Raw genomic sequence first — 15,662 nt, forward strand, 5'->3', positions numbered from 1 at the left:
GGCTGAAATTTGCACCAGAGTTTTGTTCCTCTAGACATTGTTTGTGTCTCCTATGGATGTTTTTACTTTGGGGTATGGTTTCTGAGGAGATAAGTGAGAAGCCAACATTCTCTGGTCATGTTTTAGAGGCTTTCCCATGCACCTCAATTTAAAACCAGAAGTGTGTGATTTATGTTTTGCTGTCTAGTTGCTTTCATTATTTTAGCTTGTAAGTGGTCTGAAAACTTATCGGTGTGCCAGCCTCCAAGAGATCATGTCCATATAGGTAGAATAAGATTACATCTAGCAGCGTAAATTGTCAATTCCATTGACGTAGGCATGACGTCTCATTTGTAATGTTCTTGTGAGAGGTGAGGTACTGACAATACCTGGAGCCTGGAACCTCAAAGCCATGTTATTCATCATGGACAGTAATTAAAAACATGGTCAAACAGTACCAGGAGTTGTTTTCTTTTAAGGATTGGTGTGTCAGTCATATCGAAGCAGATGTTAGAACAAGATAAATGAGAAATGTCTGAATGGAAATATCATGAGAAATTAGGGTTCAAACTCTGGAATTTTGATGCCCACTTTGTCTGTGTTGCATCCCTCAGCCTTGCCAGCACTTTTTAAAGAAGAACTAAAGAATGAGGAAGCTAAAGAAGGTGGAAATGCCACTCTCCACTGTGAGCTGACCAAGGCTGCTCCAGTGGAGTGGAAGAAAGGGCATGAGGTACTCAAACCAAGTGAGAAATACAAAATGAGACTGGAAGGTGCCATTGCAGAGCTGGTTGTCCATGATCTAGATGAGAAGGATACAGGAGATTATACTTGTGTGTGTGGAGAACAACAGACCACGGCTGCTTTAACAGTACATGGTAATAATATTTTGTCATGAACTATGTCTAATTTTTCTTATCAGCTGCATCCTTGGTAGGAAAACTTGGCTCTGTGTCCACATTTCCTTTATCTGTCTTGTCTGCTTCATTCACTGCAGCTCCATTTTTTAGGATATCATTCCTTAGCTTTGGTAAACTGGAGGCTACCTGTATAGAAAAATCTCATTCTGCATCCTCATGTACTATCTAACACATTCAATTTCTGCCTTTTCCTTTCCTAAAACACAATTCTGGCAATTCTGCTGTCTTCCTTTTCTGGCATTTTCTTTTCCTGTCTGTCTACTCTTTCTATAGGGAAATAAATACTACTCAGATCACAAGAATAATTTAGTCAAAACTTCCTCTGTAAGAACTAGTTTTGCACTAGGGTTCTGTTCCTGCAGCCATTGTCCATTCAGATGGCTTTGCTTTGGAGTCTGATTTTCTGAGATGATAATGATTATTTCTTGATTTGAACTTGTTTTGTTTTCACACTGATATAAAAATCACAGTTGAAGTCAGTACCTCAGTTTTGAACTAGTTGAAGTGGGAAATAAATCACGTTCAAGGAAATTAGACTTAGGCCCATAGTTTGGACTTGGGATTCAAATTTGAGATTTTGGTCTGCCCCAACCTTTACATTTTAATGTTGTTTTCTTTTCCAATTTGAGACTGTGCAGGTAGGACTTGAAAGCTGAGATACTAGCCTATGTAGTTAATCGGGAACAATAGTCATGAAAATGTTATCAGACATTGTTTAGAGGAGATTGTTATCTTTAGAGGGTGGGTGAGATGTATCAAGACAGATATCCAAAGAAGATAAATGGGGAATGCATAAGCAGAAAAATCATATCCTGGGGAAGGAGGACAAGTTAGGGTTCAAAGTTCTGTGGAGTTTAGATTACTTCTGTGCTCATGGTGAGCTCATCGGCCCTGACTGCATTTTTAAAAGAAGAACTAAAGAATGAAGAGAGAACCAAAGCAAGGAACCATACCTCACAGTCAGCTGACCAAGGCAGCTCTAGTGGAGTGGAAAAAGGGTGCAGAAGGAATTGAAAGCAAGTGAGAAATAGAAAATGAGACAGAAGGGGGCCATTACAGAACTAATTATCTTGGATCTAGGTGGAGGATACCAAAGATTATGGTCTTAATGTGTGTGTCCCGTTCTCCCCTCCCCCCGATGTGAAAGATAGGTCCATCAATGGCTCTTAGCCAAGATGGTCAGGGATGAAACCCCATATTCTGAGTGTCTCTAGCCTCTGATAGCCAGAAGCTGGGAGTGGACAACAGGGGATGGATCCACTCGATGGTCTCCTTTTCTGTTCATTCCCTCTTAAGCACCTGCATTGGCTGCTGTTGGACGACAGTATGGCTGTTCTTATGTTATGTAAGTCAGGAGTAAATTTATTGAGGCCAGTGACATTTCACAAATGTAAAACCAGACTAAACAATACAAGAATTCAGGCGTACATTTCAATTGAGATATAATATCACTGTTCACTTCTCTGCTGTTTCTCCTCCATTCTTCTCAAACTCTATCCTCCTTCACTCTTTTCTGATTTCCCCTCCACCTCCTGGTTTTCAACTACAGCAGCTAATTGCCATCAGTCTGTAACACATTGTATATATTGCATCCTTCAGCTCTGCCTCCATCTTTCAAAGAAGAAATGTGCAACGAGGAAGCCACAGAAGGTGGAACAGCCACTCTGCACTGTGAGCTGACCAAGGTCGCTGCCCCAGTGGCGTGGAAGAAGGGGCACCAAGTGCTCAAACCGAATGACAAGTACACAATGAGACAGGAAGGTTGCATTGTGGAGCTGGTGGTCCATGGTTTAGACCTGAAGGATGCTGGAGATTACACCTGTGTGTGTGGAGACCAGAAGACCACAGCTGCCTTAACAGTGCATGGTAAAAAGGAAAAGAAACTAATTTCTGAAGTATTTTTAATACCAGTTTTGCTTATTGAAAAAATGTCACGGGGTGCAAAGCTTGCTATTAAGGCTCGTACTCATACAATAATACTCCAGCACACAACAAATATAAGGCTGGGGTACTCTTTAAAATAGTTGTCAATAATACCTCTTTAGAGTCCTCATGCATTTTATACTTAGAAGATGCCTTAAGAGAAGGGATTAAAAGTTTCCTAAAATTAAAGAAGGATGTGACTCAGCATCCTTTTTAAATCTGAAAGTTACAATGTTTTTATCTCTGTACATTATCTTGGCATCCTATATAAGTGCCTCTTGCAATTTCCCTGCGTCCCCTTCTGCTATTATAGGAATAATGCTTCTTACTATTGGTCTATGAGAGGTGTGGTTTTAGGCACATTTTTGGCTGAATCCTGCATCCTTCGCTAGCTACCTTGAGATTCAGTAAGAAGACTAGTGTGACCAATATTTGTTCCTTTCTGGTGTGCTGTATTTTGTACTTCAGCCCTGGGATGGATGTTTGTGACTCAGGTTCTGTTCCGTTTACTGTGAATTGGCCCTTGGTGTACTATAGTAATTTTTGTTATGGACACTCTTTTGTCGTGGATCGTGTTTGCAATTTAGGAGATATTAAACAGATCTAGAGCAATTCATTGTACGAGTGCATTGCACAAACCCAGAAATGCAGCCCAGGTGAACTGAATTGTTCACTGAGCTTCACAAACTCTTTGGCAAAACTGGGCCAAGTTTCAGACAAGCTTGCATCAGTTTGGGGCCAGGAATACAATTAAATCAGCAAGGGGAGCAGAAGAGCATAGTCCAAATGGCATAACAGAGTGGTCACGCTGCAAAAGAGAATTGCAAAGCAGAATCCTATGCGGGCCCCAAGATGGGCCATGTAACTCTAATTTCATCCCTTAAAACCCTCCTTTAGGAAAAATATTGAAATGCTTACTCTTTATTGCAGATGTTCAGTCAACTCTTCAGCCCTGAGAACTTTTCCAAGACCGGGGGCGTACACAGCATATTGGTTACTTTTGTAGCAATAAAAGCCTCCTGCCACCTGTAGGTCCTGGTTCATGTTAAGAATGAGCAAAATACATAGCAAGAGCTGCTTCCTGAAATAGGTACCTTCTGGTTCTGAAAATATGCACATGACCTGTTTGGGATCTACTACTGTAGATTCCCGAGGCTTTGACACACTAAAATAGTTCATTGTAGAGGGTTACAGAGTTCAAACTCTTTCTACACTATCTCTCCCCTGAGAAAGCCCAGTTGCTTTATGATGCACGTTATGTTTTTATTTCATAGCCCTACCAGCACTTTTTAAACATGAGCTTCGAGATGAGGAGGCAGAAGAAGGTGGCACAGTCACACTGCGGTGTGAGCTTACCAAACCCAGTGCTCCAGTAGAGTGGAGGAAAGGCACTACAACTCTCTACCCTGGACTGAAATATGAGCTGAAGCGACAAGGGCCAATTGCTGAGCTGATCATTCATGACTTAAAACTCGAAGATACAGGAAAATATACCTGTGACTCTGGGGATCAACAGACAACAGCTGCAGTGACCATACATGGTAGGCAGAACACTGCAACACTGGCCACATGAATGTGCTATGAAATAAAGGCCTTTTAATTTTGCGTTAGTTGCTTTGCTGCTGAATCCTCTATTCCAGTGTATGTTCTGTTGTGCTCTTGGTGTATTCCACTGAAATCTGAACGGAATGTTCTCCACATTTGGCACATGTGCCAGTCTTGAGGGAGTGGAGGTTGCCTGGCATACATTAAATGTTTAAGCAGCACCAGCAGCAAAGCAGTTAAACAATATGGTGATGTAAAGGTACTGATGCCCCCAAGCCGTCTGAGTGGAGTGAAGTTGATAGCAAATGAGAATTTGGTGAGCTCTTCTATAATGGCATTATAGCTACTGCTGTTTGTGTGGGTGACCCCATATTAAAAATGTTTCTCACATTGAATGCGCCAAGTGGATTTTTGTAACCCGAGCTGAAGTCCGTGGAGTTTCACTAGTAATTAATTTGGTCCAACTTCAGATGTCATCTGAATCCATAGGGCGGGGAATGACCACTACTAGTGAAATGGGTAAAAGTGCTATGTTTATGGGTTTGTGAAAAGTGAAAGGTTTTTTTTTTTTTTTACTTTTGCTTCAAATTACTTTGTGCAAATGTAAGGCAGCTTATGTGGCAGAATTGGCTGACTTTCCATCATGAGAAGCTGTTTTTTTATGGCAACAGGAACATTTATTTGCAAAAATTGTTGGCCTTTTCAGCTCAAAAAGATTTTGCCTAGAAGGGAAAAGCTGTGTCTGGTGAAAGAAACGTTGCTGTCAATCAAATGTTGACTATAGTTACTGTATAACTTAAGTGCCGATGAGAGAAAACACCAAGATGAATTATTTGTTGCTGAATTTCCTTTTCTTTTTCAAGCTGTTCTTTTTTTTTTTTCCCCTCTTCATTAATAATAAGTGGTAGTGCAGGCGGGTAGAGTTGTAGGAAACAGATATTTATTACATGTTCTGAGTGGTCGGTGCTGCACGCTGACGGTAGAGTTTGAATGCAATTAGTGTTGCTCGACTTGCCTGCCTAAGCCCCTGGTGTCATACTAAACTAGGTCCTTTCTGAAAGCTGAAACTCTTTCTCCAATTCCATTCATATTACATTCATTTCCCATTGTACTAACCACTGTGACATTTTGAAACTTAACGTTGCCTTTTATGCATTGGCTGAGGATTTATCTATTACTAGTATTATTTATTTATATTACTGTAGCCCTGGTCACAGACCAGGACCCCGTTGTGCTTTGTGCTGTACAAACGCAGAACAAAAAGAGAGTCTCTGTCCCAAGGCATTTACCGTCTGAAGGAGAAGATTCTCTAAGCAAAACACAAGAGGCTGTTGTAAATCTTAAAAGCTGATAGGAGGGAAAGAGACCACACAGGAGGACAAATTCACTTTCAGATACTGTGTTCTTCAAATGCAGCCTCTTCTGTTCTTGTAGAGATGCTTCCATAGAAAAAATTGATTAGATGAGATCAGTGGTGCTCAGACTTGTTCGTTTTGTGGACTACCTTGTGAGACAGATCTACTCATGAACAAACTCTGCTCCTAACGCCACAATCTTCCCCCCACCCCACCACCATTTCTTGGTTCAAAAATGGTTCATGCAATGAGCCGTCAAGAAGTGGTCCACAGACCAGTGTTAGAGAAACCCTGGTTTAGCTTGTTCTTGATGGACCCTGGCAGATATCTTCTTTTGGGGACTAACATGCACTTAAAATATTTACCTCTCAATTTTTGCAGCCCTGCCCATTGTATTTAAGCAGCCCCTTCAGAATCAAGAGGCTGAAGAAGGAGGTACAGCCACATTACATTGTGAGCTGTCAAAACCAAACGTTCCAGTGGAATGGAGGAGAGGAGGCCTGGAGCTGCAGCCTAGCAATAAGTATGAAATGAAACAGAGGAAATGCATTGTAGAGCTCTTAGTACATAATCTCCAAGTAGAAGATACAGGAGAATACAGCTGTGGTATTGGGGAACAGGAAACAAAGGCTTCTTTATATGTGAAAGGTAGGTGATGAGATTCCCTCCCTGACTTCACTCTTGAAACAATCGATTTGCTTCAGCACAAAAAAGGAATGTGATTGAATTATATAATTTTGGGGTATAATGATTTTCTTCCTTCCATCTTATTAATATTTTTTTAAAATAAAGTTGCCCCGGACCATTGTCCTGAAGGGAACAGTGATATGGAAGAGGAGATGGTACTTTATTTTAAGAGATCGTATTTGTTTGTAGGCGCTGGGATGGGGTCAGGCCAGACAGCTACAGGAGAGTGCTCCTATTGGGTTCTGGGAAGGTGGGCCGCCCACAGCTAACGGACCCTCCTGCAGTACAGGAGAGTGCTGGAAGGCAGATATATTAGCCCCAGGATAACCAGATCCCTTTTACCTTGGTAGCTGAACAGGGGTTACTCTAGGTTAATTAAGACATCTGGGGCCAATGAAGGGCCTGCCAGAACTTGTTAAAAGCCTCCCCTCCAGCCAGATAGGGGCACGCGATAGGAGCTGAGGGAGAAGGGCAAGCTACTGGAAAGCTGGGCACTAACAAGCATTAGGAGAGAAGTCATGCAGGTACAGAGGCGAAGGGCGGGAGAATCTCTGCCTAATGGGGCAGATGGCCCTTCTGGGCCCCGAAGGTCTGAGGGAAGAGACCCTGCCAGAGGGGAGAGACTGAACCGGGTGTCTGGTCCGTTGCCACCACGACCGGAGGGGGCTACTAGAGACTGAGATGCTCCTCTCCCTCCCCACTATCTGGGAGGCCAGGAGGGACCCTGCTCCAACAGGGTGTGGACAGTAAACCCAGGGGCATGGGGAAAATTCTGAGGGAAAAGAGGAATACCCCAGCCTGCCGCTAAATGGAAGTGCAGGACCCTCCGAAGCAGAGAGGAAGTTTTGTCACAGAGCACCAGAGTGTTGGCTTGTAACATGAGTAAATTTCCCATACATTTGGGAGGAGTTTGAAAGGGAACTTCTGCAACGATTCAACACAATGTCACTGTACATTTGTCTTGATGCACCACTGATGTCCTCTCCAATATTAAACAAAAACAAAGTTCTCCATCTAGTAACTGGAATGAGGACAACATGGGACTTTCCCAGGGTCTGGCCCTAGGGAGATTCATTTTTGAATACTGACATATCTCTGGGATCGGTTCAAAGTTAATTTTGCTCAGAGAACTCAACCAAGGGAAGGCGTAAAGTCGAAGAGTACTTGAAGGAAACTTCAGAATTGCAGACAGCCTCTTTGGAATATAATGGAATCAGTTACCATTGTCATGTATAAGCTGGCAGTATACATTCTATGATAGTGACTTTGGGGGTATTTTTAAAAAACAGGCGCTACCTTTCCCACAACGTCAGTGCCTGGTTATGTTAACAGGTAATTGATTTGGGGTTAAATAAAAGCCCCTGTTGGTTTGTTTTTTCTCTTTCCTTTTAGCCCTCCCAGTTCTTTTCAAAAGGGAGCTCAAGGACAAGGAAGTGGAAGAAGGAACTCCAGTAAAACTCCAGTGTGAGCTGACAAAGCCCATGGCTTCTGTGCAATGGAGGAAAGGCACCATGGACCTCTTTCCATGTGCCAAATATGAAATGAAATTAGAGGGTCTCGTAGCTGAACTCGTGATCCATAACACGGAACCAGAAGACACATCTGATTACACCTGTGACACTGGAGATCAACAGAGCACAGCCAACCTCAGAGTGAATGGTTAGCATTGCCCCAAATGGGGCATAATTTAAAAACATGGATCAGTGACATGTTAGAGAAATTACTCTGAATTTTTTTGGGAATACATCAAATTTGAAATAAGTTGAATGAGAGAAAAGCAGATATAAAACCACGAATTGGAATGCACAAAAGTGGATTATAGAGGGACATATTTTAGAATGCCTGTTAGGGTGCATAATTCACTGCATACAAGTAGGCTGACCAGATGTCCCATTTTTAAAGGGACAGTCCCAGTTTTGGGGACTTTTTCTTATATAGGCACCTCTTACTCCCCACCCCCATCCCGTTTTTTCACCGTTGCTATCTGGTAACCCTACATATAAGTGACCTCCTTGTGTCCCTCAAGTATTAACAGCTGTAAGAAAATTCACACTACATGAGGACTCCATGATTTTAACAAATGATAATTCTTCAGATTTGGTAGTTTGGGTTATTTTCTAGTCCGGTGCAGCAATAGAATCATTATGCATAAACAAGTTATAGAAGCACTTTGATTATCTATTGATTTTCATCTTTAATAAATTGCAATGAAAATCATGAACACTATGAGCATTTAAACAAAACAGAAATAAAGTGGGTGGCTAGTCACAAAATTAACTAGCCTCCCAACAGTTCAGTGACTGTTGTCCAAGTAGTTGGATGGAATTTGTTCTAGTACAATAGTGCTACATCTTCTGCAAGGGATTATTGTTGAGAGTCTAAGGATTTTGGAAAGACAGGGGTGCAACAGAACCTGTGTTTAAGGCCTGATTCTCCTCTTTCTCAAGTTGGTGTAAATCAGGAGTAACTCCGTTAAAGTCAATGGAGTTTACACTGGTGTTAGTAAGAAGAGTGTATTCTGTATTTAGAATGAATGCTAATAATGCATCCTGACCCCTAATGCTATCTTCTACATCACAAGGCTCATAACAGAGCTCCTTCTGATAAGGAAGGACTTTGTGTGGGATAAAAGCTTTAGGGAAATTGCACTGAGCTTGCCTTTCTTTATATACTGGGAAAACGAGTGGTTTATTTACCTCTGACATTATTAAATGCATATTTGTTCTGCAGCATGAGGCCCCAGGCAGCCAGGCTCCTTGTGTTGGATTGTATCTGGGTTCATCTTTCTACATGCAGATACATAGCTAATGGATTGTCTATTGACTGTTCTTGACTCCACAGCTATTAAACCTCTGTTCAAGCAACAGCTAAAGAATGAGGAAATGGAAGAGGGAGGAATGGTCAAGCTACGCTGTGAGATCACCGTAACTAACGCTATAGTAGAGTGGAGGAAAGATGGCAGGGTGCTTCAGTCAAGTTCCAAGTATGGAATCAGACAAGATGGTACCATTCATGAGTTATGTATTCAACACCTGGAGCCTAAAGACACCGGCAAGTATTCCTGCGTTGCTGGGGATGAGACGACCTCTGCAGTGCTGACTGTGAAAGGTAAGAGCCTTTTACTGTGGGGTTACCTTTCAGTACAAGATGGTGAGATTTCACAAATCAGAATAGTTACTGCATATAATACAGTTTTTCATCTTTAAAATATGACTGAAAGAGTTGTCACAAAGATCTTCAGGTCTCATGCTAATTGAGTATGGCAACTGTGAAGTTACTGAAGTGTCACTATGGGAGACAGAGTTTTCTTGTGGGTTCATCCAAGACCATGGAATGAACTCCCACAGTATCTAAAAACTACCTCCCACCTCACTGCTTTCCATGCCAAGTTCAAGTCAAGCTTCTTTGACATTGCTTTCAATAATTAAACACATAGTCTGGAGAAGAGAAGACTGAAAGGGGACATGATCACAGTTTTCAAGTACATAAAAGGTTGTTAGAAGGAGGAGGGAGAAAAATTGTTCTTATCCTTGGAGAATAGGACAAGAAGCAATGGGCTTAAATTGCAGCAAGGGCAGTTTAGGCTGGACATTAGGAAAAACTTCCTAACTGTCAGAGTGGTTAAGCACTGGAATAAATTGCCTAGGGAAGTTGTGGAATCTCCATCATTGGAGATTTTTAAGAGCAGGTTGGACAAACACCTGTCAGGGATGGTCTAGATAATACTTAGTCCTGCCTTGAGAGCAGAGGACTGGACTAGATGACCTCTCGAGGTCCTTTCCAGTTCTGTCATTCTATAATAGCACATGGTGTGCTATTTTAAAAGACACACACACAATTTTAACCTTGGAGAGATGAAGAGAGAGAGAGAACTACATGTGAAAGATGTTAGCCATGTCACTTAATGCGCCTAGAAAGTGCTCAGATACCAATGTGATGGACATGTTATAAGAACCCACATAAAACAGAACAGTTTTCTAGAATTGTGATGAGCTGCTCTTGTGTTTTTGGTCCATGTGTGGCCATTTATTCTTTCACTAATGGACATTGCAACATTTGTAGAGCCTGATGTGACCATAGTCAGTGGCCTGAAGAACGTGGTGGTGTATGAAGAGGAAGATGCTATGTTTCAGTGCCAGGTTTCTCATGACAACGCAAGGGATGTGGAGTGGAAGCTACAGGACGTCGCTCTGCAGAGCAATGAAATGAATGAGATCTCTGTTGAAAAAGGCAAGATTCACACACTTAGACTGAGGAAAGTCACCCAGCAGGATACTGGCACCATCACTTTCAGAGTGGGGCCCTATGTGTCCACAGCAGAGCTCACAGTAAAAGGTAACAAGATCCATGGCCTGGGTGAGAATCTGGTGTGGGTGGAGTGCAGCTTCTCAAGGCATCATCCATATACCATAATGGAACTACTGTTATCAGATGAGATTACCAAGGATGATTAGGATCAGGATTTTGATGGAACCTTCTTCTCTCCATTTCTTAGTGCCATTTTCTCCCTGAATGCCCCTTCATAGCTGAAAAGAACTTTGCACTTGCAAAATCAAACCGGATTCCCTTCCTGTACTTATTAACCATGACATTGAGCCAGCCAAAATACTGATTAATGCTTCATTACAATATGATATTTTAAGAGATGCTGTCAAGTAGCTTAGGTCCAAAATGCAGGCTTTTGCTTCAAAAATAATCTTACAAAACCTTCATAGAAGTTAAAACACTTTTTAGTATTTAAATATTCCATTGCATCATTTGCACGCCAGTAATTATGGGGACATAGCATTGTAAGAGGCTCAGAGCTGAGTGGTTGACAATGCTCTGTCAAAGGCATAATCTTGAAAACTAGACTAGAGTAATTACAAGCTCCTGCAATTCCATCCTCCATATATTTGTAATTTCAGTACCGCTTCCAGTCTTTAAGGAGACTCTAAAGAACACAGAATTGGAGGAGGATGCTACAGCCACCCTGGAGTGCGAGGTCTCCCGGCCCAATGTATCAGTAGAGTGGAGGAAGGGCTCCCAGGTGATTTCTCCAAGCTCCAAATATGAAATCAGGCAAGAGGGGACAATCCATACATTAAAGATTTATAATTTAAAGCCAGAAGATTCGGGCAAATACACCTGTGATAACAAAAATCAGCAAACTACAGCCACTCTAACTGTCAAAGGTAGGTTTTGAAATGACATATTTGTTCAAATTAACAAGCACAATCCTACTTCTGTCAGATGCACTGGGCCAGATCTTCAGCTGATCCTTTGAATTCAGGGGAACTATTCTGATTTACACCTGCTGAGGTTCTAGTCCCCTGGTTTTAGTAGTTACGTTAAATGCTTTTTATGTATAGTCCAAGATACTGATTTATTTCCATTGGATGTTGCATATGACATTGGTAATGGCCCCATAATGAATGCTCTCTGTGAACATTACTAAACAGTTGTGGAAATTTGTTACTGTGTATGTACATCCGCTTTCATATCTTATTTGGTTACTACCATAACTTTTAAAGTGAGGGACTAGCAGGTACTGGCTACAGAGCTAGTTTTACTCTGAGTAAATGTTTGCAAACTACTCCAGTACATCTCTGTCAATGAACTTCATTCCTGGGTTGAGAGGTCCCCTTGTAGTCCAGCTCTGGGCCTCAACCCTGTTCACAAATTCATAGATTTTAAGGCCCGATGGGACCATCTAGCCTGACTTCTTGTATAACACTGGCCATAGAATTTCACCGTCACGCTCTGTTGAGCCCAGTGATTATTCTGTCACCTCAGTCCTGACATTCAGAGTTCTCTATTGCATTGGCCTTAGTCAACATACACCAAAAAAAGGATCCTGCAAGGTAAGAACGAGGCCCCTTAGAGACTAACAAATTTATTTGGGCATAAGCTTTCGTTGGCTTCATCCGATGAAGTGAGTTTTAGCCCATGAAAGCTTATGCCCAAATAAATTTGTTAGTCTCTAAGGTGCCACAAGTACTCCTCATTCTTCTTTTTTTGTATGATTTTGAGTCATTATAGAACTCCTGATACAGCCATATTGGCTTCTTGTTGTTATTCCTATTTTTCCTTCTTATCGGGATAGTTTGCTATTGTGCCTGTATTATTTTACCTTTAATATTAGATATGCTACAACAAAGAATCAGTCACAAAGTTCAAGAGAAATTAAATGTTTCCCATTTCACATGGAAATTTTCCCCATGAAAAGTGTTCACCAGTTTTGCCCGACTATAATGTTGGCTCCACATTCCAAGTGTTGCATGTGATACCAAGCAAATCCAAATGCAGTTGTACTGTGAGTGGGTGTACCGCATGGCATGATACTTGACCCTATTTTTTTCTCTATGGAACCCAGCCATTCCAGCACTTTTTGAACAAAAACTCCAGAACCAAGAAGCTGAGGAGGGCTCTACTGTCACCCTACACGCTGAGCTCTCCAAACCCAATGCCGCAGTGAAATGGAGAAAGGGTTCAGTCCTGCTCCAAGCTAGTGCCAAGTATGAGATGAGACAGAAGGGATCTACCGTGGAACTCCTAATTCATGACTTGCAGCTGAAAGACTTTGGAGACTACACTTGTGATTCTGGTGATGAGCAGACTACAGCATCCTTGTTGGTAAAAGGTGACAGAAGCATTATTTCTCCTTTCAGAGGGGTAGCTGTATTAGTCTGTATCAGCAAAAACAACTGGAAGTCCTTGTGGCACCTTAGAGACTAACAAATTTATTTGGGCATAAGTTTTCGTGGGCTAAAACTCCTTGTTGTTTTTGCTATTATTTCTCCTTGTAGCTATTACTAGTTTAGTTTAAATGTAGCAGTCATATTACTGGGATGGAAGACCAATGAATTATGAATCATGTTAACCAAGGAATGTTGGTACCTGTCCAGTGATCATGTGGTCACCAAAAGCTTTGGTGGTGTGATAAGATTGACAGTGATTGAGATAGAGCTGCCAGACAGTCTTACGGATCTAGCTAGACACTAATCCAGGTGGTGCTCGATCTGCAAGGAGGCTACATCCCTTTGGGATTTTCCTGAATGATGGATAAGGATAAATGTATCAGTGCTCCACATTATACTAGGTTCAGGGACACTGGGCCAGTGAGCCCAGTCCCCCTGAGCCGAAAGCCGTTAAGTGTCATGTGTTTCTCATGACCGGGGTTCTCAAACTGGGGGTTGGGACCCCTCAGGGAGTCGTGAGGTTATTACATGGTGGGTCGCGAGTTGTCAGCCTCCACCCCAAACCCCGCTTTGCCTCCAGCATTTATAATGGTGTTAAATATATAAAAAAGTGTTTTTAATGTATAAGGGGGTCACACTCAGAGGGTTGCTATGTGAAAGGGGTCACCAGCACAAATTTCTGAGAACCCCTGCTCATGATACTTTCACTTGCAGGCCCCACTCCACACCATGAGCTAGCCTACCTGCCTGCAGTCCAGGGGAAGCTCTATGTTTTTTGCCGCCCCAAGCACGGCAGTCAGGCGGCCTTCGGTGGCGCGCTTGTGGGTGGTCCAAGGTCACACAGATTCGGCGGCATTTCTGTGGGTGATCTGCCGGTCCCACGTCTTCGGCGTACCCGCCGCCGAATTGCCGCCAAAACCACGGGACCGGTGGACCTCCCACAGAAACGCCGCCAAAGGCCACCTGACTGCTGCCCTCATAGTGACCGGCAGGCCACCCCCCGTGGCTTGCCGCCCCAGGCACGTGCTTGCTGCGCTGGTGCCTGGTGCAGTCCAGCTGGTTTCCCATGCATCCAGTTGTGCTGCAGGCAGAGAGATGGCATTCTGGGGCTGTTGTGTCATTTGATTTTCAAATGGCTTGTCTGTTACACAGCCCCACCAACTCTTCCCTAGTCCTCTGCTGACTTCATAGAGCAGCAGCACAAAAAGTGAGAGAAGTCCACTCTCCTGTCCCCACAGGCAACCCCCAAATACAGCTGCCCCAAAACCTTACCCCAGCCACTACCCAGCAGCCTCTCAGAGGCAGCCATCCCTCCTCAGATCCACCCCAGGCACTTCCAGAACCCACGTTCCCCCTTACAGGCATCCATCATCCATCCCTATTAGCTCTCCATACACACTCAGAACCATATTTCCCTCTCATGCAAATCTCCACTTCCACTGTGGAGCCACTAGGGCATAATAACAGGCCGAACCAAAACTTTGTGCTGTTCCAAACCAAAACTCAAAAGCCCATCTCTAAATCATGTACCCCCATCTGTGCTCCAAATCAGTACAAATAATTCTAGTTCTCCTTTCTATGTGGAGTCTGATTTTCAAAGCTGGGCAGATTAAAGGAAGATGCCCATTTCCTCATTTGTGCATTCAAATAAAAAAAAAAAACCCAAATCCCTAGTTGAGGCATCTGAGTTCCACCTTGAGCACCCAAATGGAGAATTAGGTGTCAAACTTCAGTGCTTGGGTTTTAAAATGGGCTCCTGCTACTGGGCACTGTGAGATGCTGCTAGGGTCATCCTTGATTTCAGCTGGTGTTGTTGGGATTTAGCACCTCTGAAAATCAAGCACTCTACATTTGTTCCCCATGTGGGGTTTTTAAAAACGTATTTTGCAACCTGAGCTAAAGGAATATTTTACAGGATGCCATGATTCCATGTAAACTCCACTTAGACCTACCGGTCTATGAAGGGTTTCAAGAGACTGCTGCTAATGGTGATGGGAAATGAATTAGCACGTTGGGCCTGTGGGTGTGTAATTCTGGTGACAAAAAGGGTCAAAATATTCACAACTGTATATGAAAAATAGAAGACCAGTTGTAAAAGCAGGGGAAAATTCATATCAGAAGGTCGGAAAAGACAGTCACTAATGAAGTGTAAATGTGTTTCCCTGTTTGTCTTGGTTTAGCTTTGCCAGTGCTTTTTATACAACCACTCCAGAGCCAGCAAGCAGAAGAGGGTGGCACCATCACCCTGAGCTGTGAGCTCTCTAAACCCAATGCCCCTGTGCAATGGAAGAAAGCGGGGAAAGTTCTGCAACCAAGTGACAAGTACGAGATGAATCAAGCTGGCCCTGTGACTGAGCTGACAATCCTTAACCTGAATGAAGCTGATGCTGGGGAATACACCTGTGATACAGGAGACCAAAAAACCACAGCAGCTGTATATGTGAAAGGTAGGACTTGAACTCTCTTTTGATAAATACCGTTGGAAGTATCTCAACTGTGTTTAAAATCATGATCCTGGCACCATGACAAAACAGGGTTCTACAGCAGCATAGTGGGAAATCCCACTATACATG

The 15,662-nt window shown here is 42.8% G+C and overlaps 1 protein-coding gene across 1 annotated transcript in view; it reads left to right on the plus strand.

Annotated features, from left to right (window-relative positions):
- The window catches only part of OBSCN (obscurin, cytoskeletal calmodulin and titin-interacting RhoGEF), a 297,128-nt gene that overhangs the window by 157,103 nt on the left and 124,363 nt on the right, over window positions 1-15,662 (plus strand). The window contains exons 71-80 of the mRNA XM_039523906.1: window positions 594-857; window positions 2,499-2,765; window positions 4,097-4,363; window positions 6,104-6,370; window positions 7,802-8,068; window positions 9,251-9,517; window positions 10,472-10,744; window positions 11,317-11,583; window positions 12,765-13,031; window positions 15,270-15,536. Of these exons, the coding sequence (XP_039379840.1) occupies window positions 594-857; window positions 2,499-2,765; window positions 4,097-4,363; window positions 6,104-6,370; window positions 7,802-8,068; window positions 9,251-9,517; window positions 10,472-10,744; window positions 11,317-11,583; window positions 12,765-13,031; window positions 15,270-15,536 (2,673 nt within the window). The remainder of the gene's footprint in view (window positions 1-593; window positions 858-2,498; window positions 2,766-4,096; window positions 4,364-6,103; window positions 6,371-7,801; window positions 8,069-9,250; window positions 9,518-10,471; window positions 10,745-11,316; window positions 11,584-12,764; window positions 13,032-15,269; window positions 15,537-15,662) is intronic.

This window comes from Mauremys reevesii, linkage group 2, assembly GCF_016161935.1.
Source record: "Mauremys reevesii isolate NIE-2019 linkage group 2, ASM1616193v1, whole genome shotgun sequence".
Classification (NCBI taxonomy): Eukaryota; Metazoa; Chordata; order Testudines; family Geoemydidae; genus Mauremys; species Mauremys reevesii.